The 27007-nt window shown below is 39.7% G+C and overlaps 1 protein-coding gene across 5 annotated transcripts in view; it reads right to left on the bottom strand.

Moving 5' to 3' along the window:
* Window positions 1-24888, bottom strand: part of RPS6KA6 (ribosomal protein S6 kinase A6) — a 44199-nt gene extending 19311 nt beyond the window's left edge. The window contains exons 1-9 of one of the 5 annotated variants that reach the window (XM_087749157.1): window positions 24616-24888; window positions 14739-14798; window positions 11052-11168; window positions 7206-7287; window positions 6303-6383; window positions 5700-5779; window positions 2733-2854; window positions 2426-2463; window positions 546-688 (exon numbers count right to left, since the gene is read on the bottom strand). In XM_087749157.1, coding sequence (XP_087605283.1) covers window positions 546-688; window positions 2426-2463; window positions 2733-2854; window positions 5700-5779; window positions 6303-6383; window positions 7206-7287; window positions 11052-11168; window positions 14739-14798; window positions 24616-24696 — 804 coding nt within the window. In that variant the 5' untranslated portion in view covers window positions 24697-24888. The other 4 variants (XM_087749156.1, XM_087749158.1, XM_087749155.1 and 1 more) reach the window with 4 other exon arrangements.
* Window positions 24889-27007: the final 2119 nt, after the last annotated feature.

Genomic DNA, 27007 nt, shown 5'->3' with positions numbered 1-27007 from the left:
GCTGTACCATGAAAACAGCAGGAAGAATAAATCCTAAAACAGTACTTTACTTTTAATGGCAATATGCGTATTTCGGCCCGATGCTCTAACCCGTCACAGCAAAGGCGTAAGTGCTAGCAGGTACTGTCTGATTTCACTGCTCCGCTCCAGTATTCATTCAACAGGCTTACTCTTACAAAAAGGCAATTAATATTCCATCAAACCAAGTCTTCAGGTTTTTTTCTTTAACTATCAAGAACCATGCAAAATAAATATACAAACTCCAGTTTCGCACTGACTACAACTGTTCTAAACTACTAATGGACTATATGTACGATTTCTGTGGTTCCTGATAAGTACTCCTCACAGGGGTAAGCAGGTGCAAGGTAAGTTTTATTCAAATTAGTTGCTATTTCAGTAGCAATTCAGTTATTGAATTCTCTTCCCCTTACTCAAGCATTCATAATTAGATCTGGACAAGCTTATTCTAAACACTTTAGTTCACGTTAGACATAGGCAGTGTATTTGTGACCTGTAAGCAAGGAAAGCAAGGAAGCATACAGTACCATGAGAACACCAAAGGACCACCAGTCAGCACTCTGGTTGTGCCCTCGCCTGTTTACTACTTCAGGTGCCATGTATTCTACAGTACCACAGAAAGAATAGGCCTTCTTCTCTTGATCTACTGATTCTTTGCTGAGTCCAAAGTCTACAACAACAGCATTACAAGAATACAGCCAGTAAAGAACTTCAGAAAAAAAAAAAAAACAAAAACAATACTGTAAACGGTATTTCAAAATCAAAGCGTTGACAGCTTTTGTTTGCTTGATTTCAGGAATATTATGGGATTATCCTAGCTCTTCATGACACAAGAAACTGCAGATATCTAGAGATACCACAGACATTTAGTTTACTACATACCACCAAAACCATTCTATAAGTCATATTAAATGATGATTAACCATCAATATTACTACTCAAAATAATGACAAGTCAATATTTGATATATTACACATTTAGAGCCTTAAGATAGACAAAATGAGAACTTTTGATTGTTTACTGCCTGCTTTATTCACACAAAAAATTGGATAGAAGTAAAAATGAGTTTCAAAGAGAACACAGTCTGCGTGGTCTAGTATTACCGAATGATGAATAAATAAAATCAGACTAAAAATATTGTTGTTATATAAGACAACATGGTTCTGCAACCCGATTCAAGTTCAGGAGTCTTGCATATCTGCTCACTTTATTCCCAGAATACTTTTTTCCTCCTACTTTGAACAATGCCACTAAATACGCAAGTCCTTGATATCAGCTCCGCTCTCAAGACGAGGCTCCCAAGCGTCCCTTTTTTCAAAGGGGAAATGATTGCTAATCAATAATCCCATCAATTATTCCTTTCCAGTTTCAGAAGGAACCGAGAATTTTAGGACTGAATTGGATTTAAATATATCATGCAGAATTATAAGAATTATGCATTTTAGAAACATGATTTCCATCACCACTATTCCAACAAGTCTTTGAGAGTTTAAAAAACTTCATTTTCTCTTGGAATCTAATAGCCATATCTATAGATCAAAATATAGAATTAAATTTATAATAGAAAAGCATCACCTTAAATGTGATTTAAAGCTTTCAGAAATTCATAATAATTTGGTTTCCAAATAGACAGTCTTTTGTATATATCACTTCCTAGAACATACATTTTAATTGTTCCTCATAGAACATTTTTCTGCAATTTTATATCCATTTAAAAGTGATAATCCAGAAATGCAAAAGAAAAAAAAAAAAAAAAAAAAGTATTTCAGAAGTCTTATTGTGCACTAAAATCTCTTTACACCAGAAGCACCTCTGCTCCCTTTTAAAAGTCTCACAATCAGCAACTTTAGCCCGGGTCTATAACCTCTTGCTCTCCAGTTAAAAGGCATTTCTCAGTAAATCTTGATACAGGCTCACTTTCTAACCTGAACAGTAGATAGTTTTAGTTACTAACCCACCACCACCTAAAGCTCCTTCAAAAAACACATTCAACGTCTGGTTCTGTATTTTCAAATACATTTCTTCTATGTTAACCACAGCAATTAGGATCTGCGCTTTACACTAATATTGCTGCTGACACTGCAACTTGATCTCGGCAAATATTAGCCAACACGAAAACTAACTTCAGTGGAACCTGCATGGACATCAGGATCTGGTAAATGACCAAAACCATCAGATACAGTCTCTGACTACCTAAAATAAAAGTACTTAATACTATATGAAGAATCATTATATAGGGAAGGGATACAGATTTATTATAAAAAGTCTCTCCACTAAAAAAAATTTCTAAACAGCTAAATACTGGCTCACACGTACTCCAGCCATCACTATACATATCTTAGGCTTATAATGAAAAGCTTATACAGAAATATGTTCAGAAAGTGCTATACTAATAAGTGTTACCTACCTGTTAACTTGATATGTCCTGCTTCATCAAGCAAAATGCTGAAAATTAAAATTCACATTCACCAATACACATAAAGAGGAATGTTTACATATAACATTTAAAATATAACAGTTAACAATTTTGATCTCCAACTTCAGTTATTAATTTAACAAGTCAATACTATTTCATGTAAATCACAGATCTATTTTTTACATTTTATGTTTGTTTACATAGTCTAACAAAAATATTTTTAATTTTTTGCATCACTATAGTGGAAAATGCAAAGCAACAAGCAAAATACACATAATAGTGGTAAAATACATTTTACTTTACTTTTCTGGCTTCAGGTCCCTGTATACAATTCCCAAGCTGTGAAGGTGATCCAAAGCAAGGGCCAGTTCTGCGAGGTAGAATTTCACATCTTCCTCTGTAAACATAACCTAATAAGAACTGTATAGATTTACCTTCTGATCTTGTCTTCAGTTTTTAAAACTGCAATCTAAAAAAAATAGTCCTGTCTGCCTAAATTTCAAAATAAGTTTTAGAAGTACCTTATGAACTCGTAATTCATGAATTCACCTAACAGAAACGATATACTAATATAGGCTAATCATCAACTATGCAAAAGAACTACCTGCAATACTTAAACAAAAACATCAGCAGTTCCTGCAGAGCATTAGCTAACTTTTAAGGTAATAAATTTAATTGCTATATTCGGTGTTACTGATCACCAGCACTCCTTCTGCCACAATCCCATACAGACTGTTTTCCACTGCATCATAAAATTTAGTATATGACTGCTATACTGGGTGTCTGTCTCTATGACTTCACATTAATATTTAGGAAAAAAAATAGAAATAATTTAGAAAAAATTATGCAAAATAAAACACTTTGGTGAAAATAATGACGTGAAAATCTGCAGCGGGAGTTGAAGAACCTACTCTGGTCTTCTTAGGAAAGGGGATTTGAAGAACCCTAGTGAGATACTGAAAAACTGACTGACATTGCATATAGAGCACTTGAGAGATGCTTTTCTAGCCTAAATACTCAACAGGTTGCTTCTAATTTCATATACAAGAATCATACCTGCTCTGCCTCTTATCATGTTCTACAAATTACTGGAGAAGCTAGTAGTCTTTAAATTACCGGAACTGAATTTGAGGTTTAAGTGAACTATTCCCTTATTTGTTGCAAACGCCAGGAACAAGGAGAACAGCCACCTCAACTGCACGGCAGACAGCTAACAAGACTTAAATTAAGGTAACTGGGCTTACTGATTTAGTAGTACGCTGATCTGTGCTTCGAATTGCACATACGTAATCTGCTCTTCTGACAACAGAAATATTCCTGATTTCCATAATGTTAGGTATTAACGTTGTATGAACAATAAAGCTGTTACGCTACACAAAGTTTCACCTTGATTTTTTTTTAAAGAGCAATGTTGATACTGGTTTTCATCTATATCCAAAAGAGCAGGAGGAGGCCTTGGATATCATTACTCCATGGAGCAGCCAAAATGCAAATCTCAGAATACAATGATGCTCAATAGTAATCTACAATCTCCCAATAATAATTTCATTTAAAACTGCTTTTTGTGTTAATTAAACACGATGCAAGTCAACTTCATTAAATGTTACCAATGAAAACTTCATTATATACTCATTTCACTTCCACAGCTGGAACTCTCATAACCACATTAGAATTTAAAGACCAACCAAAGTGTTTTAATAACCTCATACTAAAACCAATTAATTTAAAATAATCCTTGTGAGGGAAGCATGAAATGCCATGGGGAATTTACCCTGTGTATTGTCCACTGTCCTTGTTTTACCATGTACTTTTGAAAATATCGTCTTCTCACCAGAAAATAAGAAGGCCTGATTTTTTCTTATCTATATACACAATAAGTGTTTAAAAGCCATCACAGAAGGTAACTGAAGTCTTACAAAAAACACGTAGAAACTTAACAGTAAGAAAACTTTACAATTATTACTTCTTTATTCCCAAAGGGAATACATACCTGTTTCAACAACCTAGCTAATATTAATTTGGATAGACTTGCATCCCTTATTTAAGAACACTGCACACTCGGTAATCCCAGCTGTGCTAGCGCAAAAGAATAGTTCTTCCTGCTATACCAGAATTTCCTCTATAATTAGACATCCTCTATCAAAGCAGAGATTGACCTCTTTCCTACCTACTGTTCCAATAACCCTTTACGAGTTCGTTGGCTTGTTTAAGCTTTTAACCTCCGTTTTAGCCTCAAGGTTAATTAATTTTGAGCTCAATTCTTAGACACGATCACTGTTTTACCAAGGTCAGCTTTTTATAAAAACAAAAACAAAACCCCACAACTTTAAAACTCTTCCTTCTCTTTTGCCTGTTCCTAAAGTAAAGCTTTATTTTTTTCAAAAAGTATATGGGGGAAAAAAACCCAACTAGTTCATGGCCTTACATACTGGGGACACAACCACCTCCTTCACGTCATGAGAAATCAGTCAGATACTCAGTTTTCTCATTTAAGAAAGTGGCTTTTCCTATGCATTAGCAATATGAATGTATTTGCACTGGTGAGAACACTGAAAAGCTCTCTTAGTGTGAAGTTGTTGAGAAATTGCCATTAAAATTTTTAGATCTTAAAGGTTTGCAGGAAGAAAATAAAAGTCTTATAAACATGTTCATAATACTTAAGACAACATATGATAAATATTAGATGACAAATGTTTTAAAAAATAATAACAGGCTGCATCATATTGCTTCCTCTGAAGCTCTCTCTCCAGAAAACAAAAATAGAAAAGAAAAATTTAAGTTCCAGTTGCATGCCAATGTTAGATGAAGGGGAGTGGTCTCAAGAAACCTCAATGGTCACACTTTGTGAGGTTAAGCATTAGGATTTGTATTACAGCATCACGAAATTTTACAATGCAGCAGAAACCTCTTACAGATGCTGGCTTCCAGGAGCACCTAGGCTAACTATGAGCATGAGAACTATACATTCCCCTTCTTTATTGCTAAATCTTAACTTACTTCAGTTAGGTTTCCAAGCAACAAAACATTTTTAGACAAAAGAACTGTCCTTTGTAGATACCAAAGAAAAACACAGGCTACTAATCAACACACATTCATGTTTCTTAAGGTTATAGAATATATTCTAGAATATGTAAGGGAAGCCCAGCTAAGTTATTAAAAACTTGACGATGACAAGAATTATGAGGGAAACAGCAATAGAAGACAACTCTCTACTGACAAAAAAAAACATCTAACACTAAGTGGAGATAAAATTTTAGGTACTTACCTCTTTGGATAATCGCGTGAATACATCTCCTCCCCTGAGAAAATCCAATATTAAATATAGCTTCCCTTCAGTCTGAAAGGCTTTAAAAAAAGTTAAAAAAAAAATCAATAGTTGTGTGACAAAGATGATCTACAAAACAGATCTGAATGCTTTTACAACTTGGAAATTTCAGTGAAAGGCAATACTTTTGTTTTGGAACTGAAATAATGCAGCAGCACATGAGGTAATTTATTGAACGATTACTTGCTTCTTCACAGAAGACGATCTTAGTCATAAGATCATTAAAATACTGTTCTTTTATTTCCCCTTTGTCAAACAGGGAAACACCAAGTGTGTGAATTACTGTGTTTTGGTTTTACTCAATGAAAAGTAAAAAAATCTCTGCAGAACTTGTAAGAATTTTCCAGGAAATCTTTAATTTCAAAAAGACTTAATCTAAAACTTCTATATACATGTGTATTTACATTCCTTTTTTTTAGTCTTGCAATTTAAACTTGCAAGAACCTAATCTGGGCACTAAAACGGACACTACAAAACTGAGAAAGAACAAGATCATTTATGCCTTCAACTATTGAAAGAAATTGTAGCAAAAAAAATACCAACCATAGTGCAGTTTGACGATAAATGGATGATTTACTTCTACTAATATATCTCTCTCCATTTTTGTACGAACTCTATCCCGAACTGAGGAAAAAAAAGAAAAAGAAAAAAGACTGGTATGAAACAAATGTATTTGGTATAATACACACGGAACAGAAATTAGCATATGGAAAGCCTTTGTTTGGTTTTAATTTTTAAGTCTCCCACAAAACACATGCTTTTGGAGAGCAAAACTCCCTTTTGTTCCTTACCTGCCCCAGCTTCCTTAATGTTTACATTTTTTTTTCCAACACATCCCAGTATTTTGTGATAAACTATATTACTTTCAAGAAAGAAGGTCACATCTACACTTCCAGGCAGCTAACTTCAACCTCTGAATTAACTGTCTGTACTGAATATATTTTCTGTCTTTTAAGATCACTTTTTCCTCTTCAACTAGTAACAGTCCCTATTTACATATACTGGAGTTGCACCCACTAAAGTGTCTTCTGAAAGCCAAAGCAGTAAGTTCGCTTGCTATGGCACCTAGAGCAAGAGGGAATGACTTAACATTTTTAACCATAGTAGAGCTCTAACTTAATGACAGAAAAAAGGAAAATTGTTTATGAAATTAATTTGTTTTAATATAATGAAAACACTAAACAGAATTAAATAATGCGATTTTAAACTTTGAAAGAGTACTTTTTACCACGTAAAGTTATCTGGCCAGATTTAAAATAATTCTTAAACATGAACTTACAAGTTATTCTACAAAAAAGCTACTGTCAGAGAAGAGTTATGAACTCACTGAAAATGATTTAAGATTTAAAAAAATATTTCAATAAGACATATTTACAAGACTCATTTAAGAGATACAGTTGCACTGAAAATAATTTTCTAAAGTTCCAATTCAAAAGATACACGTACCTTTTAAAGAAGCTTTTTTCAATACTTTCATTGCATAAAGTTGCCCAGCATCAGGACCCATTATTTTCCGTACAAGGAAGACCTGGTAATATAAACAGCACTTTTAAAATTACTGCTAGAAGTATATTATGTAAACCTGACTAAAAACCATTACTACGTCTTTACTTTTAACTTCATTAATATAGACAAGGAGACAGCATGTCCCTAGTGCCATCCCATTCCGCAAAAACTCCGAGGAATGAAAAGATGCCAGATATTCATAGCTGGTCTTTTTGCATAAGCAAGCTTAGTAATCGAATAAGCAACTATCACAAAGTATTTACAAACCTCCTATTAATGTCCGATAGCTTTCAGCGTGCTTCCCTAAGTACACATCTTTAAAGCAAGGGCAAAACTGCATTCCCTTAATCAGACTAGAGGTACACACGCCACCAAGCGCTCTGAAGTATTCAAATTCATCATAAACTATACATTCTTTCCTATACCAAGCCATTTAAATAAGAACTTATTGATAAGTACTTATCAAGTACTTATATAAATGTGTTTCTTTATGTTACTTTCTTGGAGGATGACAATTCTGCCCGCTCTGCCACCTCCTAAGAGACGTCTGAGGTTTAAGACCCAAGCCTCAAACACGCAACAGGCTATATTAATGAATTCTCTAAGAGTGGCGAGACGAAAGCAAGGAAACCTCACCATTTAATATCAAAGCACCCTTTCCCTCTGGAATAGCAACTCCAACAGGTTTTTCTACTCTTTTCTCTCCAGAGGAGTTTTAAAGATAGATGGTATATAACTTGACACTAAGAAAAGCATATTAGATAGAATAATGCAGTACAAATACATGTACCTCTACTGACTAATATTCTAAATACTAGGTCTTTCAGTTTACAAAACTGTTTGGTACATGCTCCTGTTTCCAAGTTGTTGTCCTTATAACAGCAACTATTAGTTATAAGGAATGTTTGTACTGTAAAAAAAAAAAGTACAAGTCACAAGAGAATGGCAAGAGCTAACCGAAATTGATCTTACCTTATTCAGATTTTCATTAACACTAGATTTTTACATATATACTTTGTTAGAAATCACTAAATATTTAGAAATTATTAAAAAAAAAAATAATCAACCAACCTTGTCAACTTTTCCATTCTAGAATCAGAAATTCATACACTGTCACTAAGTTGTACAGGGTTGGGAAAGGGGTTGCTTTTGTTTTAATTTCTGGTTAGATGAAAAATGTCGTGACGTTTCAAGGTTATGGGGCTTTTTGTTTTATTTAAGTTTTGCCCAATGACTGGCCTACAGCACTGCTCTCCTATTATATGATATTGATGCTCAAATAGTAAAGGGAGTAAGTCAAACACCAGCGAACAAGAAAACATCTGTAGATTAATACACTCACAATTACAAAAGCAAAATATTAATAAGCATATACAAATATTTTAGTGCTTAACAACCAGCAGCTTGTGACAATGTAAGGAAATACAAATTACAAATTCTATCTAAGAAGGACCGAATGAGCTGCCGCTGTGGAAACTACTCAAGCACCATCTCTTTAATTTGCAGACAAAGTCTCCGTAACCCCGCATCTTGCAGAGATGCGACAATCGGTTGTCAATTGTAAAGCACAATCAAGATGGGCACATATTGTGCAAAGCGATTCACCTACGCGAATCGAAGGCCATCTTCAGCAGCCCGAGCGCTGAAGCCTCAGAACATTATCAAAGGCTGAAGGAACTCAGTAACAGACACGAGGTTTAACCCTGTATTTCTGTGAAGCAGTGTTAAATCCTGCCCAGATGCTGAAAAAGACAGGTAGAGGATGGGCTGTAGCACTATACCAGCCAAAGCAAACAAACCTTGTGTTTGCTAAACCCAAAGGGAGATCCCTGGGAAGTATGAACTGGAGAGAGAAAAACACCATGAAGGCAGCAGCCATTGATCTTCGTTGTTTGTTTTCTCTTTTCAGTAGAAAGCAACAAATGCTAGATAAAATGAGCTCTGTTCAGATGTGCAACAGCTACCGTCCAATTCGTAAAGCTGGTTCCTGAACCAAGCACTGCCAGGTTTCAAAAGCTCTAAAGGAGACGCCTCACCAAGCTGGCGGGACTCTGAGCAAGAGCGTTCCTTGCGCCATCAGAAGGCTGAACTCTGTGAAGCAAGAATCAGGCTGAGTCAGGGCTAAGAGGTCCCTACCAGATGTGCTGAACCCTCAGATAGCTTAAGACATCTCCAGTCAGGAGTAATAAATGCATGGAGCCTTTTAGTCTCTGAAGACGAGAAGCGTATGAGGGAATTGGCAACCCATGTCACCAGATAAAGAAATGTTTCTTAAGCCGTAAAACATTAAGAAATAAAGTCTATTTTCTAAACTATCGCTTATTGACAGAATGCCTTCCTAATGCCGAATTTTTTTTCCCTCCTCTCATACAGCTCCCTGCAAAGGTTCGCTCCTGCCATGAGACAGACAAAACTAGCACAAGAACAGGAAAACAGAAAGATATGTAAAGCTGACTGTTTATTCTTCATGTGTTGCAAAAGATCTAGTTTAAGAGTCTGGTTTTAAAAAATAAATCAGCTTCTTACACACTAGGATTAATATTTCAATTAATGTGTTTCGAACTAGTGACTGAGACATTTGATTTTTAATTTCATTTCTGCAATGCGACACCAAGTGGCACATTACAAAAATAAATTATTTTAACAGAAAAATTGCTGTATTTCTTCTATAACCTATTTGAATAATTGTTCACTTAGTGTCTTTTAGCTGTAGATCACTTGACAAATACAGCAAAATAAAAAAAACCCTGAAATACATTTCACAGGTTATTTACTTGATTGTTACATTGTTTCAAGTTCCAAACTACCACAATCATTCCTCTGTATCTACATCACTACAGATTTCATACACGGAAAAAAGTCAAACAGTCACAGCATGTCAAGCACCATCACTGGAAGACCGATCCCCGCCTCCTCCGTAAATGTCTATCAATGTCTATTACACCGCTACTGCCTCCCAAGCACCAACCTAAACTACAGAAGATGCGAGGCAGCCTATATGGGACATTCCGATTCCTCACCAGATGCTCCAATAAAGTCTTGAGGCAGTGGAAAACACTATTATTTCATCTCAAACAGCCATGGCGTTAGGCAAACAGAGCTTGACAACACCAGAGCTGTTGCATAAAAACCACCCCTAACTCTATAACCCCCAACTGGGGGTTTGCTGTTGGTGCCATGGTTCCCCTGAAGCTGCAGATGCTTGTCCAGATGAACTACAAACATGTCTCTCTTCAGTTAAAGCAATCCATAACTTCCCACGGCAGACCTCCTAGAATTTGCTCCTGACTCACCCTTCTGCCTAGAGACTGAGGCTGTGGCCTCCCTCTCTCTGGTATGATTTGGTGTCCTGCTATAAACAGTGCTCCCTTGGCACCGGAGCAAGATTGGAAAGAGGTGAAATTTGTCAATAACACTTCAAACCTTCCCAGCGACTCTGCTACAGCACTGTCTTTCTTAACCAAAACTGTACTTGAGCTAACCCTTCCCAGGCCGACTGCCTGGACAGGTCTATGGAGACAGACATCGCTTTCCCTCTAAAAAAATGTGAAGTCAGAAAAGGCTATCATAGTAAAAACAAACACAACCCCTCCTCATCAACCAACTGCAAAACAGGATGGATAGCTTCCTCCAGAACAGGGCAATTCCCACTGGCATATCTACCTGTACTCAGATTTGTTAGGTTTATACCTAACCTTGTAGTATTGCAGAAATCAGGGAAGTAAAACATTAACAAGACAAAGCAGGTTCTAAGCGGACAGATGAAAACAACATTTGTTATCTTACCTTTCCAAATGATCCCTGTCCAAGAACCTTAAGTAGTTCAAACTGTGCTGGATCTGCTTTCTCACATCCTTCTTTCACATGGTGTGTAATAGGAATTTCTTTCACACTTCCTTCATCCTATTATTTCAAGGCAAACAAAAATACAACAATGAACAGGCCTGAATTAAGCAACCCTCGTTAGAGTGCATGTAAATGCCTGCTCTTTTCTTGCCTTTTTTTTTTTATAAAACATTTGAAATTCTAATAAGGCATAAAAGAAATGAAGAGTTTTCCCATCCATCCTTTCTTAAATAAATGCATCTAAAATTTCTAAACTGAAATAAAATTCTCAAAGAATGCTCATTTCCTTTTGTCATAAATATTACAACTACAGCAAAGACAGATTTTCTGACATGAAAGGAATAAATACACAGATTTTTAAACCAAGTCTAAGATGATCCTTCTGTGCTTCACCTCTGTTTTACCAGCCTTTACTTTTCCCAGTGATTACTCTTCTCATCTTTCCCTTTCCCGAAATAGTCTTAATGAAAGCTAAATTGAATTTAATCATTTTAGGTAATTATTGCTTTTCACAGCAGCAAATAATAAATATGGTCATCCAGTTGTAGCTAAAGGAACATGCGTCGTTTGAAGAGCATAAGATATGAGTCATCTTAAGAACTCTGAATTCTTGCATCCAACAGAAGAAACACAGCTCTAGGGTGCAGAGCTCATGGAAAGACTATCCTGCATAGAGACCTCCTTCAGAAAGCTGAGGGTAATTCTGAGGTAGGTGAAAGATTTCGCGTTGTGTTGATTTTTTCCTGTTACTCTCATCTTTAGCAAAGCAGGGCACAGCAGCTACAATTGTGAAAAGACAAACATTCATGATGAAAACAAATCAGATGATGTATTGCAGCTTTTATGGTGCAAGAGAAGTTTCTGTGAGCCAAAGCAAGTGAGGTGTCAAAATAAGCACCCCTGAAACTACAAACTACGTGCTAAGGCCTACAACAGCAACCTCAGCTTACACATACAAAAGGAGCGGCACCCCTCAGCCCTGTCAAGAATACCAATTAATTTCTTGCACGCTGCAAATCCAAGCCAATCACAACAGAAAAGCCCATGTGATTTCCAGTACTTTGATGTCTTTGGGTATCCAAACGGTTATTAACTGTCCTCCTAGCCTCTCTTTAGATCTTCACCTTGAAAGCTTTGCTTAGTAGGGACCAGAAAAACACCCAACCAGCCTACGGTGCCTTGCTCTCCCTCAATGACAAGTACGAACACCACCAGAAAAAGACCTGACCGCTTGATGAAACAGTTGGTTTTAGGAAAGAACATCATTCTGTAGTCAGGTTGACCACAGAAAGTCTTGCTGCCCAAGACACGCGTTAAAACGTATAATCAGTGTTATCAGACTTGATACAGACGTATAAATTCTCTAGGTGTGGTTACACAGAAATTCAGGGTAGAAATCTGACCATCTAAATGTGTACGTACTTACTGCAATAATTAAAAAAAAAAAAGGCAATTGTCACACTGCATTATCTGTCTGTGCCTTAATTGCTTTGTTTGTCCAGAGGGGGAACGAAAGCGTTCAAACTAACATCTTACTACATTCACAAACTGTAGTCTAGCTGTTATTGCATGAGTCCTTTCCCCTCCCTACATCTCGTATTTCATACTCTTTCTGGAAAAGGCCTGTTTGTTCTGCCTGCTTCCCACCCCAAGGTAGGTATTAACACAAGACACTGCTGGGTAACAAAGTTAATTATTTAATTCACACTCTAAGCTACTTTATTTCCCTCTTTCTTCACAGAAAAACAGCTGACATACACTGACGATACAGTGTATACAACCTAACTTCATTTCATCCATCCATCTCCTTGACTATCCATATACATATTCATAGGAAAGGTGCACTTATCTTTTCATTTTTTATTTACTTTTTTTTAAACACATGCCTGGAATTTAAGGCAGGTAAGAACAGTGCAATTTCAAGTCATCTGACGACAGATGAAAGCAGCTATTCCTCTAGTTATACACCAAGTTGTACAACAGACTTAATGGCTGGTTCTTTCTATGAAATATGCAAATACTCTATTTAGAAGCCTTTTTACTTGAACATCCTAATTTGTATTCCTTAACACTGCGAACCTTTGCCTGAGAAAAGATCCTTAGGAGTTCATCTGCGCTTCTGCGTATCACCCACCTCGAGTCATTAGCCTGTGACATCACATGTGTTGCTGCGGAGACTGACAGAGTATTTCTAAATGTGAACCGAGGAGAAAAAATGTTTTCCATGCAAATAAAGAACAACTTGAGATGTATGAAATGAGTTATTTTTTTTTATAGAGTGTTTTACCTTCACAGCAGATGTCTATATAATTTCACCTACTTAACTATCATTAAAGTACTAAAATTGGCATGACTGAAGTATAAAAAGACCTCTGCATCATCCACAAGAAATGAGCAGGTAAAGAGCTGAACAGATATATAAGCCAGTTTCATTTTCATTTCTAGTTTGGCCTCCATGAACTGCAAATTTCGTTATCTGATTTTGTGCTCTGCTGCTCGAGCAGCAAATCTATTTCAGGGCTCAGGTAGCAGCTCCCAACTGAGTCGCCTTGCAAAAGAGGTAACTATTCCCAGCAGGTTCAACAGAAGACAAAGCACTGAAAGAAATGCTGCAATCGGTTATGGCTTTGTGCCATCTTACTTCGTTTCAGCTTGACTGGTATGTAGCTCCCAGCACGTATCAAACTAGCTCAGCAACATCCTTCTGGTTCAAGCACAGTGAAGGATTGAGACAACCCATTGCTCATCTTTCTTTGCTACGTGTAAGATGACTATGACACTGACCGTTTATTTACTTGCTCCACACCAGAAAGCGTCCAAGCACAGTGTTTCTACCCCCAAGAGTTTATTCTCCAAATCATTTAAAAAAGTTATTACTTAAAAAGTTATTATTGCAATACAAAGCCATAGTTACAGCTGGCAACAAGATCTACTTGATACCTTCTTCTATGATCCTGTTCAAAAATATACAGATGTGTGTGTTGAAAAATGATGGCCAATTTTTCCATGCAAAGTCAGGCATTTCACCTGGAATTAGCCTGAAGTTGAGTCCAAGATTTAGCCAGCATACAGAACACTGATCTTCAGCATCTCCTACATGTGCACATTGCCAAGGCGCTGGACAAAAATCATGCCCAACAGGGTTTACCTGGGATATTTCTACATAAAAGTCAAATTAACATACTGGTGTAAAACTTAATTCTGTTCTAAAATAGCAGGAATTAAATACCTTCTAGATGAACGTACAGCAACTACATTAAAAAATACAAAGGAAGAACAGATGACAGCGTACTAAAAGCAACATTAAGCACATCGTGCATAAAAGCTTCAAGGCTGGATTGAGCATGTTCCGAAGTCGATGGATCTGTAAATGCTCTCTGCAGCACACAGAACCTGTTTTCCATAAAGCCCTGCCTCGTGTGGCAAACTTTCCCAAACAAGGCATTTACGGCCCCTACCCAGGTACTAATTTTCAAAAATCATCTTTGAGAGTTAGAGCCTCTTCAGATCTCGTCAAATAAAATGAGAGGTTCAAAAGTTATTAAAGAGCAGAGAATGCATAAATTTTGCTTCAAAAGGAACTCATGCTAATGAGTGTCTAAACTGAACATCATCAAATATACTTACGTGGTAGGAATATGGTTCACCTTCTTCCATAGGCTCATCTGCCATTTTAAGGCCATTTAGCTGGAGAGGGGAAGGAAGGGGAATGCAGAAGGGGGGGGGGGGGGGAGGGAAGGCAAAACAAAACCATTAAGATCTAACAATTTCAAATAACCAGAGTTCATAATTTGACCAATTTACATTTCAGAGCACACAAATGAAAGCTGGTGTTCTTGTTGCTCTAATTTACAACCGTAGTTTCAAACAAATACTACTGCTTAGTAGTTATATTTAGCATCTCCCTTATGTATCATGTAGCTTATGCCTTTGTAAATGCCATTCCATAGTTATTTAATTGGAATTAATTTAAAATTCCTTCTTTAAAAGCTATAGATACCATCCATGCAAGAGGACACTAACGTAAAATTCTTCCGTTATGCACAAAATTTATGTTGTGGATGCTATTCGAAGCCTAAAATCTGCTGCTGAAAATTGATTTACAGTTTAAGGAGAAAAGATTCAAAAGTGATTTCAAGCCTTTCTGGAGCAAGAGGGAGAAGTGCAAGACCAGGCAATATGGAGAATACATACCACAGGATTCTTATGCACAAAAATAATTACCTATTTCCTTAAAAAATTGGATTCCTCTAAAAATTTGCTCGCATCAAAAGTTATTTCAATATCTAGCAAATGGAATAGTCAAACTTTAATGAAGTACTTTAGAAACTATAGATCTGTATATTAAAATATTTGTGGATCAATTTCAAAAATAACACCTTTAAGAGGCAATAAAGTATGATATGCAGCTGGACAGAAGCAAATAAATGACATGGTCTTAAATGAGCACAATACTGGCTAGCATTTGCCTATCCCCCTTCACACAACGAAGAACATATCAAGCCCACAGTCACAGTAAAAAGTTTAATTTATAGGTAAAGTTTTTTAGTTTAAGCTCTCCTTAAGTAACAAGCAATTCAATGCTTTTTAACAACTGAAATAAAAAAAAAAAAACCAAACCAGAAATATAAAGGACATGCTCTGTTTCAACATGCAAAGCATTAATTAAAAACTGGAAATACCTGACAAAATGGGTGAAGCCAATTATGGATTTTGCTAGTGATAATTGCTAATTTATTTATATGTTAATTGTTCAGCATCACTACCTTCATGTGGCATAGATCTCGCACAACAAAATACTAACTAGAAATAACATAAGGAAACTCAAACTACTTTTTTCCCCCCAAAAAACAGAAGTTGAAGCAATTAAGTTCTTGAACCAGACAATGACATTTTTTTTCTTGTATTTCTGAATTTATCTCAAACACATGCCTAAGATACCGCAATACGGTATGATTATTGGTATGTGAACTGGTAAAACACAGGAGTACAAAGAATCTTAAAACACCATACAGACCATGCCCCTGTTTAAAAACAAACCCGAAAACCTGACAAACGGGTCGGGCCGAAGGGACAGGTTTATACCACCACGTTTGCGTCAGCTCAGCAAACTCAACCACTTCCACTGCTTCTTCTAGGACCCTTGATTTCAAGTAGAGCTTTTAAGAGCTAAGTCCTAAATTAATGATCTTGATAAAACTAAATCTCCAATTTTTGTATCAAGATACTGGCACTTATTTTGGGACCATACCCTCGCTGAAAAAAAAAAAAAAGTCAAGGAAAGTAGCATGAGGCTTTGGTTACTTTCACTCTTCTCTAAGTTTCTATTTATTTTAACCACAGTTTACACACATACTTGTCACATTAACTATAAACCATCAGTTTAACCTCATGCTGGCATATTCAACACATGTTCATCATTCATATATATCATGCTTTGCCACCCTAATTTCTCAAGGCCAAAAATCACTAACTTATTACCCTGGTTTCAAAGCCTCACATATGCTACAGAAACCAACGCTACTAACTAATTGGCTACATAACTTATTTCTTTTTAACATAACTATTTTTTTCCAAATTAGATACTGGGAGGGACAGGACACCCACTATACTTGTTATTGTACGAATTAATTGGATACATCAAGAAACAATGCCAAAGTTCAGACCAGATACGAACCCCAACCTCATTTCAGACAATTCGCTGCCATGCGATTTCTTTTCACAATATCACTAGATTACAAGCATAAATTAATGTGAGTCCCACCAAAGTGGTCCAAAAAACTTAATTGGACCCAGTAAGAAAATGGGTTTCCACTCCAGGTGCTCAGAAATACGATACAATTCCTCACTCAAGGACTTTAATTTGAAGTTAATTTAGTGGGCATTTCACCTTTTCTTTCTTTAAATACAGTCAACATTTTCCAAGGTTTTTTTACTTAAATTCAAGCGCTGGAACCAATACCACTAGCTAGAAGAACTGCAGATACACTGAAAACAGTAGCTTAACTCCAGGCAATCAGATACAGAAAGCCCTCACTGCTGGAATGGGGGTTTGAACCAAAAATCAGCATGCCATTGGATCTACATAGTTCCTGAGCACGCCGTGTAGGCATACTTTCAGCTTTCTGGCAAATCAAATATACTAAGTCATTGGATTTTTATGGCAGGTAATCAAATGTCATCTTAATTAACAATTTCCTATCGTACACTGTTTCTCTTCATTGTTGCTCTTTTTTTTTTTCCCCCTCTGTCCAGTCTCTCCATAACTACAAAGACTGGGATGCCTGCCAATTTTTAGTCCAAATAATTTTATGTTCAAGTGCATGAATCTACTCTTATTGCCTGATATACACGACTACACTTTTGCCTTATTTGTTTGTGAACACTGGTCACTATCCATTAAAAAACCAAACCAAAACAAAAACCACCAGCAAACCTGTTGGATTGCAACCCAAAGTCTATTAGTTTTAAAGAACTAGTAGTCCGCTAGTTGTTCAGCTAAAAAAAAAAAAGTGACAAAAATCAAATCAAATCATTACTGTTCTGTACAGTTACTTATATTGGCCAAGTTTCAGTAACTAGAAGTTTCCACTGTCTCTCATATTAGGCAAAAAAGAAAAATTACAATTAATACTTAATTCCCACCTTTATGGAAACCAAATACAAAACTCTGCTTCCACAGCCAACTGGGACCCCTTTTAGTGATTTAATCATTAATATTTATGCACAAACGTATATACAACAGGACTATTTTAACCTCCAAGTCATTACTTACTAAATACCTATGATCACACAAATTTAATTTATTACTGCGAACTAGAAAGCACATATCTCTCTAAGAAAGCAGGTGAAAGGAAGCAAGTACCATTATTCTGAAAGAGATTCTTTCATCTTTGAATCATTTTGCCATTCAGTACTGCTAAACTCCTAAATTAACTGAATGCTTTAAATATTAACTTTCATTAAGACACAAACTAAACTCAGACATTTCGGCAAACCGTGTCAATACTTTTCAAATAAAAAAATTTAAAGTTAGAGAAAGTATTCTGCATTGTTGATCCGTACAAAAATAATCAAAACAACTACACAAAAAGAGATGAGAATAAAGTTAAGGTCAGACAACTTGGCAGGTAAGAAACTTACTTTTCCAGAGGTGCAGGCTAAGAGACCCAGTCCTCTGATGCCAAACTGCCTCCGACGTAACACAGCGCAATCTGCCTTCTGATTTAAATAGCTGCGATGGATCCCATGACTAGCTGGGACTATCCCCTGTTACCTTGGGAGACTATCCAAAGGGCTTTTGTGGGCTGGTAAACAGCTTAACTACTCTTGCACATGTTTTTCCTCTGATAATTACAGCAGAACAGAGGAATCCCAGTATTACCAAAGATTAGAACCATCTTCCCCCTCCATATTAAGGATGTTTTAACAGTTTACACGGTAAATGTGTTATGGTTTGGTGGGTCTATAGGTTTTGGCCAAAAGAAGCTAGGCAAATGGTCAGCAAACATGCCTAACTACAAGGAAAAACAGCAGAAGATGGCAAGCTGTTTCATTCTGCCCTGTTTTTACACGTCTTCATTTAAGCATTCAAACAGAATTTAAAATTTTATAGAAAGAACTGGGAATTTTATAATCGTAATACTATTAGAAGTAGAAAGCGTTATTCATCACGACGCACATATGACCTAGTCTGGCTTCAAACAGGTAAAATTCTACATAAGGATCAACAAAAGCTTCTGGTTTTGTTTCGAACCTTCTGTTTTGTTTCGGAACCTCCAGGGTTCCTCCTTCACTGAGCTCAATTTGCTAAGTTACTGCAGCTACAGCCACCTGACCTACACCTCTCAATTCTTCCAAACAAACGCAAGACAAACCAGTTTGCTTCCCCACAGACAAAAGTATTACTTCAAATACTGATTTCAAAATATTAGAGTAGAAGCTGACATTAGAAACCCCAATTATTTTGAAAGGACTTTGGAGAAAAAAAAAAAAATCCTTTGGAAAAATCCTGTTAAGATGACCACATTTGTTCCTCATTTATTTTGAATTACCTCTGCAGAGAGTTTGCATCATTAATTAGCAACACATTGGCCTACTGAATCTTATTTCCCGAGATAGGTTTGAGAAATTTGGGGGTTCTGTGTACGACCAAACGGGTGAGGGGTTTTATTATTTTTTTTAAAATCTCTAAAAGTCACTGTGAAAAAACCTGAAGCTTTAAGGCACTTGTTCTTCCTATAAAACATCCACAACTTTTCTCTGTGCAGCTTTTTTTTTTTTTTTTTAAGCAGTAGCTATTGTTATTGCATGCAGGTGCCCGAGCTGGATTCAGTGCGCTCTACTGCCTGGGCTTGCGTGCTTTTGGGAAGGAACAATTTCCCCCAGTACAGCAGCCAACCCCAAGAAGCGAAAGATGAAGCAGTGTTATTAGGGTTACACCAACGAAAGCCGAGTCCCACCCTGCCAGGAGGTGACCAGCGGAAGGGTGTCCCGCCTATGGCAGTGCCCACGTGAGACTCCGCAGGTCTACGCGGAATTTGCTTCTCATCCGCTCGCCGCACAAACCCTGTGCTAGCCTCAGTCCCTCAGCTCCTCTCGCAAAAGGAAGAGGCCAGGTAACTCACTTACACTCTCTTTAAACATGCCAAGCAAAAGAGGAAGATAAAGCCATCTACCTTAGAAAAAACAAACAAACAAACAAAAAAAAAATCCCCCAAAATCCAACTTAAACCCATAATCAATTACTAGGGAAAGTTACAAAGTTCTTTTCCTGTGGCAAATAAATCAGACAGGATAACAAACCTTCAGCAACATATAATTACTAATTTTAAGACAGCATTTTTTGATCCTTTCCATTATCGGAGATCAGGGGAGAATTACGTGTGTCTCAGACTAGTTACAGCTATGACAAGAGACAAACCTAACCATGAGCACAGGGAGCACTGAACTAGTAAAGGACCTGTGATCTTTTCACTACCGCCTGTCTGGGAGAAGACTGTAACTCCATAATCAAAGCGCATAAAGCAGCCACTCTGGAAATCGTGTTTGACGGCAGATTAAAGAATACTGGAAAAGGGTAAGGTTTAAAATTGACAAAACCAACGCACTTCCGATTTTATTCTTAATGTAATAAAGAAGTACATCTATGTAAATATCAAAATTTTATATATCATGAGTTAACAACTCACACCATTCTTCTGATTTAGGGCTATTGTGAAGTCTCTCCAAAGCTATCCCGTGCGAACCAAGGCGAGCTACCTCCAACAGAGCCCCTGCTCCTTTTAGAGACTCAGAATACCTCAGCAGATTTCCAAAGTGATCTTCAAAAGTGGTATACCAAAGCAGAATTATTATTACTATATTGCAGCACTTTTCAATGCATAAAGACACTCATTGCTTTCCATTTAAGAGTATTAATGTGCCTACTTTTTTTTTTTTTTTTTTACAGCAGTTTGTTCTCATAAGCCTTTATAAAAACTGTATATTGTTGCAATGGCTGAGGGCACTTAGTTCAAGTTACGTGCAATACTACTACTTTTTTTCCTTAGCATAACACCACCTAATTGTGGAGATTTTCAGAGATGCACAAAACTAGGTAGCTGAGTCATCCACGTCACTGCCAGTAATTACTCACAAAGGAGTTATGCAACTCCTAACACTGACAAAATTCAGTGGCCTTTGACAGACCGGGCTCAGAACACGCTTCCGAGGATGGGCTAAAAACAGTGGCCAAAATCAAGAGATGTATTTATTTAAGTTGGCAAGGGCAACAGATTATGTACAACAGCAGCAAAGCTCAGCTCACGAGCACGCCTTTTGGAAGGCAGGAACTTCCAATGCAGCCCAGTTTTCTAGCAGAATACTTTAATATCCAGTCACTTTATTGCTCCAGCCTTGTCTTCCTTGCCACTGGCAGCCAATTAAGCAACTGGTTTCTGAAGCATTTATTTCAAAAATAAATATTTGAGTATGAGGTCGCATTTATACAATTCACAATATTCACGTATTGCAAACAGCAGGCACTTAAGTCAATTACACTTCTCCTTTTAAATGCCAGGCTACTTCTATTAAACGGGCAGAAAATTCCAAAATTACTCTATTCTGTCCAATTCCAAGTATTTTTGCATTTCATTCAGCTCCATCAATAAAATGATAACATTTACTTTCCTGTTTCTTTGTAGGCTGCAATCATATTTTAATAATCTACAACAGTTGATTACAATCAACACCCTCGTACCTATTTTTATTACCATGAAAATACTTATTAATCCTGTATTTAGGAGGAAAGAAGTTCACTCAGTATTTGAAGCTTAAACTGCACGATACTGACCCTTCCTGCCCAGGCTTAAGGAATTCCCACCGTCAAAAAACTGCCTCACAAGTGACACCATCATAGGAATATAAGAACAGACAGGAACAGCACAGCACACAGTCCAACATGTCACCCTCAGCTTCAAAGACCACCACCATGGAAAAGGGCAAAATAATTCAATCCTACATTTCATCCCAAAGTTCACGTTGTTTTTATGCCTTGAAACACGAAACTTTTTTTCCTACCTTCAAGATCGCATTCTTCCCTTGCCAACTGTTTTTACTTCATCAAGTCAACACAAGTGCTACTTCACTGGGAATGCACTTATTTCTAATAACATAATCCTAAATTTAGTCAACAAGCAGATTCCTCAGAGAAAACCGTTTCTCAGATTTTTTTCCTCCGATGCCACAACTGATGGACAAGAGCACCAGGAAACGCAAGGAAGTTAGTCTTCAAAATATAAGATTATTTCACAGTAACCCTGTTGACTGTAGTTCCAGAGAGGCCAAGGTCACCGAGATCTATCAGATTGCCAACAGAAGGTTGTAGTAAGTACGACAGGCTATAATTAATTCTATAAAAGTGAAGAATCCAAACCAAACCAAAATTCATTTTAACATAAAATAAACCTTTGTTAAATCCCCAAACGACGTGAATGTAGAATTCCAACAAGTGAAAAGTGCTACACATCCCTGAGATGCACTTAATATAAAGCGTTATGACAATAACAAGTATTTGTTAATGTGATTTGGGAACTTCATATGCAACTCGAAGAAACCGTTTCTGGTATAAATGACGTCTCAAACCCTGCTAGCCAAATGTAACACGGACATAACAAACACGATGTCTCATTTTAATCAGAGCGCAATTGAAACAGCTTTACGCAGACCCTGTTAAGTAAGTAGTTCATGTACGGGCTTGAGGAAAATAAAATTTGAAGAACAACTGTTGAGTCGTTCTTTCAGCTGTTACAACCACAGAGGTGTTTCAGTTGGACATCCATCATCCTCTGCTCCGCTGGCTAGATGAGCGCAACTTCAGATCCAGGCTCCTACAGCAGCGCATTGCCAAGCTCACGTCTCTCTATTAGCCCTGGCCCAGCAGAGCATTTGAAGGTAACCTAAACATCACCACCATCAGCAGAAGGACCCATCTGAGCTTTGCTGTGCTGACTGCCAATACAATATTTATGGCAAAATCTGTACACAAAAGCAGCACTGAACACAATACTCTGAAAGTCGCATCAGCCTCGGTGGAGGGGCATTTGTCAAGCCAAAAAAATACTGAGATGCACAATAACCACAGACGTTTACATTTCAACCGCACTACTCTAAGTTTGATTATTTTAACACTGATGTATCGCAATATTCTTAAAGAACAGATCAACGGGGCCAAGAAAGTTCTCAGCCCTTCAATAAGCTTCATACCTTAACTACAGCCTACTATTTTTACAAACCATAAGATTAACAAATAAGCTCTAATACTTCTGCTGACTTTTTAATCCTTACCTGTAGCTTCCCTAACGTAATTAGGATTTCTCTAATATTAAGGTACAGGGACTGCATCAAGTATTATTAGACCATTAGAATATTTTAAAGCGTTAAAGTCTAGCAGCTATGGTGTAGAAATGCATGTCCAGTAATTATAGTACTTGGAAGCGGTACTCTGTAGACACAGCTACAGAAAATAAAAACCCCTAAGAAATGTAAAACCTCATGGCTTTATTCCTATTGTGAATTACTGTTTTTTTCCTTTACATGTATAATTTTTTTATCAGAGAATAAAATTTCACTGAGATCCTTTAAAGGATATCCTTTCACTCTTCCCACAACTTTAACCTACGCCTGTTTTGTGCACTTTGTAGTTGGAGATGAATTTGCTACAGACCTTCTCACTGACGATAAGAAAAGCCTACTGCATCACGGAAAGCAAGTCTGACCAGTTTTAAGAAGCTTTATGTAGATAACATCTTTCGTGTGTCTAATACACCTAGGTGTAAGCTTTTATTTGTCATACTTGACGATACTTGATATGTAATCCTACGCTTCTGATTTAAAAGTGCAAAAGTTTTAATACTCGAGTGCCACATTCTGCTGAGGTACACACATTATTACAGCACAACCAGTTTCACCATTTATTTTCTTTTCAACAGCATTTGGTGCTTGTTTATGGATGCACCTAGCAGGCTAAGCAACACCTTGAAGACGCTCTCGAAGTCGTTCCTCGTTCTTTGTAACGTTTAAGCATCCAAACCTCAGTCACGCAGTCCCGGTTCTTTCTGTCAGTTGTGCGTATGATAATTATTGTAGTTAGTCAACAAAAAAAAAGCAAAGGGACCTTTCCTAGCGACAACCTACCTGGACGTGCCTCCAGATTAGTACAAGCAAATTTTCAGAAGTTAAAGCAACTTTCCGCAGGAGCCACGGCCATAAAACTGAGAGGGTTTGCAAAAAGCCTGCCGGGCTGCGGGCCAGCCGGGAACCGGTAGCTGTGCCGTCAGCGCCGCTGCGGCGCGCACCACGCCGGCCGCCCGCGCTCCCCAACACGCGCCGCCCTGAGGGGCGCAGCCCGCTCCCCTCGGACGCCACACGCGTCACCGCTGCCCCGCAGCCTGCGCCCCGGGGGAGCCGGCCGTGCCGTGGCTTCCCCAGCCCCGCAGCCGGGCGCCGGTGAGGGAGCGGCGTCGGCCGCGGCCGCCGAGGGGCGGCGGGGGAGGCCCGCGGGGACGGGCTCGCCCGCGGCGGCGGGGGCTGCGGGTCGCGGCCGGGGGGCCGCCGCCTTCCCGGGACGGGCCGGAGCCGGGGCGAGCTCCCGGGGAGGGCGGTCCCGGCGCGGCTGCTCCGGGGGACGAGGCGTGAGCAGGCCAGGTGCCCGGGCGGCGGGGGCCGGGAGCCGGGCGGCAGCGCCGGGGGGGGGGATCCCGAGGGAGGCGGGGAAGCGGCGGCGCCGGGATGCGGCGGGGGAGGGCGGCGGACGGGCCGGGGGCAGCGAGGCGAGGAGCGGGGGGAGACCCGCGAAGCCGGGGAGGCGCGGGGGCCGGCGGGGAGAGGCCGGGGGCGTTGCGGTCCGCCCGCCCTCCGCCCCCGGCCCGGCCGCTCCCAGGCGGCGGCGGCGGCGGCGGGGCCCGGGCGCGGGGAGGCAGGTGCCCGCGGGGAGCCCCGCCCCGCCCCCCGGCCCCACACTGACCTCGCCGCCGCTCACGTACAGCTCCATTTTGTGGCAGGGCTCCGGCTCCTCCGCGTCCTCCAGCGGAGCGAACGGCACCATGTCCCGGCTCTCCTCCTAGCCGGGCAGCCGCCGCCAGCCGCTGCGCATCCCCCGGCTCAGAGGCGGCGGGCGGCCGCGGCGGGCCCCCTCCTGCTGCCCATGGAGCGCGGCGGCGGCGGAGCTCGGGCTACGGCTGCTGCCGGCCGGCGGGGGCGGCTCCGCTCTGCGCTCCCCCGCGCACACCCCCCAACATGGCGGCCGGCGGGGGCGGGGCCTGCGCGGCATGGGGATGACGTCAGGGCGGGCCGGAGAATCCCCTGCATGGGGAGGGGGGTGGTGACGCGCGGCGCCGCGAACGTTTCGTCGGCCGGGCGGCGCCTGGCTGAGGGGAAGAGGGGCGGGCGGGGGCAGCGGCTGCCGGCCTGAGGGGCCGCGGGGCCATGGCCGCGGCGGGGGCGGGCGGCGGCGGCTGGGCGTTCCGCCTGCGGCTGAGGGGAGCGGCACGGGGGCATCTAAAACAAAACAAAGGGGGTGACAAAAGGGACGGTGTGACGCCAGTGAGGTACCCCCGCCTGCCAGACCCTCGGCCCGCAAGGAAACACCCGGCCCCTACCTCGGGTGCCTTCAGTCCCCCTCATAAGCGCTGCAGGCCCGCCTGGGGAGCAGCTCCGGCACCTTGGGCAACCCGGCTGCGGGGGGGAGGCTCTCCTACCCGGTGGAGTGACAGCAGGGGGGAAAAAAGGCCAAGTTTGGTTTTGTTTTTCAAAATGCAGAGGTGGCGGGATGTGAAACGCAGGCTGGAAGGTGGAAAGCCGTCGCCTGGAGCCTGCCGAGACGAGAAGCGCGACCGGCCGCGTGCCTGCGCGTCGGCCCGCTTCGCCGTGGTGACAAACGCCAAGGGGATGGGCTCCTTTGTTTCCAAGCGTGTGTTGAGAGAGAAACACTACGGTATTTCCAAACCTGAGGGGGTAGAAAAAAGACCACGGATGAAAAAATAATATTTCTCCATCACCGTTTGATCTTAGGAGCTGGAAAACACGGGAAGGTGCTATCAAAAATACCTATTTTTAAGGACAGAAAACTGCCTCAGTGACACTGAGTTTTTATTTAAACACCGCATGACTTATTAGTAAGCCCCACCCTTTAGATAAAGCTAGCAAAGGATGTCTCAAACCGTTCTTAATTGCCAAATAATTTTGATGAAATTAGCACGGCCGAGGGAACAAGCTGGTACACCCCGTAGTCCAGAATGCTTTCCTGCGCTGCTTTCTTTTTTTTTTTTTTTTCCACTCAGAAGTCGGTCGTGGTACAAACAAGCGTACAGTGTAAGACGCTGTGCTGCCGTAGTCCTTGGTTGAATTAGAGCGACCTGTTTCGCACCGCTACCCGTTCCCGGGTCCCTGTTGCTGAGCCCACTGAAGAGAGTTGCCTGTTGCGAACGTGTCATTGCAGCGACAGCCAGCTGGCACGTCAGCATTTCCATTGCAAACCTATTTTTAAAGGTCTGTAACTCAACCACGGAAGACAAATGTTTTGGACTGAAACAGGGAATGTGTACCAGGAGTGCTCATCCTTCAGCAAATAAAAAGTATGCAAGAAAATGTAGGACCAAAGTCACCAGTACTTAATACCGAGAGAGAATTTACATTTTAACTATAGAACTGTTTAGGGTAAGTCACTTGTAAGCATTATTTTTGTTATAGTAGGATTGTGTGAATATGGAGCCTTTAGAGCAATTAAGCGACAGGAGACGAAGGGACAAGCCCCAGCTTTGTGCGCCTTTGGTTCACACACAGCTCCCTGCCCCTGGTGTGCATCCGCAAGAAGCCAAATCTTTTCTGTGGGATTAAATACGTATGTACTTGAGCCAGGCCATGAGGCAGATCTTAATTTAAATATAAAGGAAATCAAGTGAGAAGTGACTTTTTGAAAGTGCTTGAGTGCTCAGCAAGAACTTGTGTCTAAAACTTGTGTTGCAGATGCCGTTTCCCTGCGTCTGAATTTTTTTAATGCTACTGAGGCTTTTCTGATTTCCTGAAACAATAAGAGATTGCAAACAAGTGTTCTGCATCCACAGAGTCCTAACACTGTCATGTTGAGAAGTTCAGAGAAAAGCAATAATCAAATAAGTTAGGATTGTTATTCATTTCTTGTCAAAGACTATAAAAGGGAAATTATGATACATGTAGATATAATAATGACTGAAGAAGAAAAAGTAAATTCAGAATTTCTTTCACTCTAGGTCTCACAACCAAAGAAGCAGAAGGCGTTCAATAAAAAGGCAACAATACGTCACTGAAATGTAGAACTTAGCAAGATCCCCCCTCCCGAATGATCTTTCATAGGGAAATAAAACATCAAAAATATAATA

This window comes from Nipponia nippon, unplaced genomic scaffold (assembly GCF_047370975.1).
Source record: "Nipponia nippon isolate SJK-2023a ecotype South Korea unplaced genomic scaffold, ASM4737097v1 scaffold_12, whole genome shotgun sequence".
Lineage (NCBI taxonomy): Eukaryota > Metazoa > Chordata > Aves > Pelecaniformes > Threskiornithidae > Nipponia > Nipponia nippon.
The sequence above is the reverse complement of the archived record's forward strand: the minus strand, read 5'-3'. Positions and strand labels throughout refer to the sequence as shown.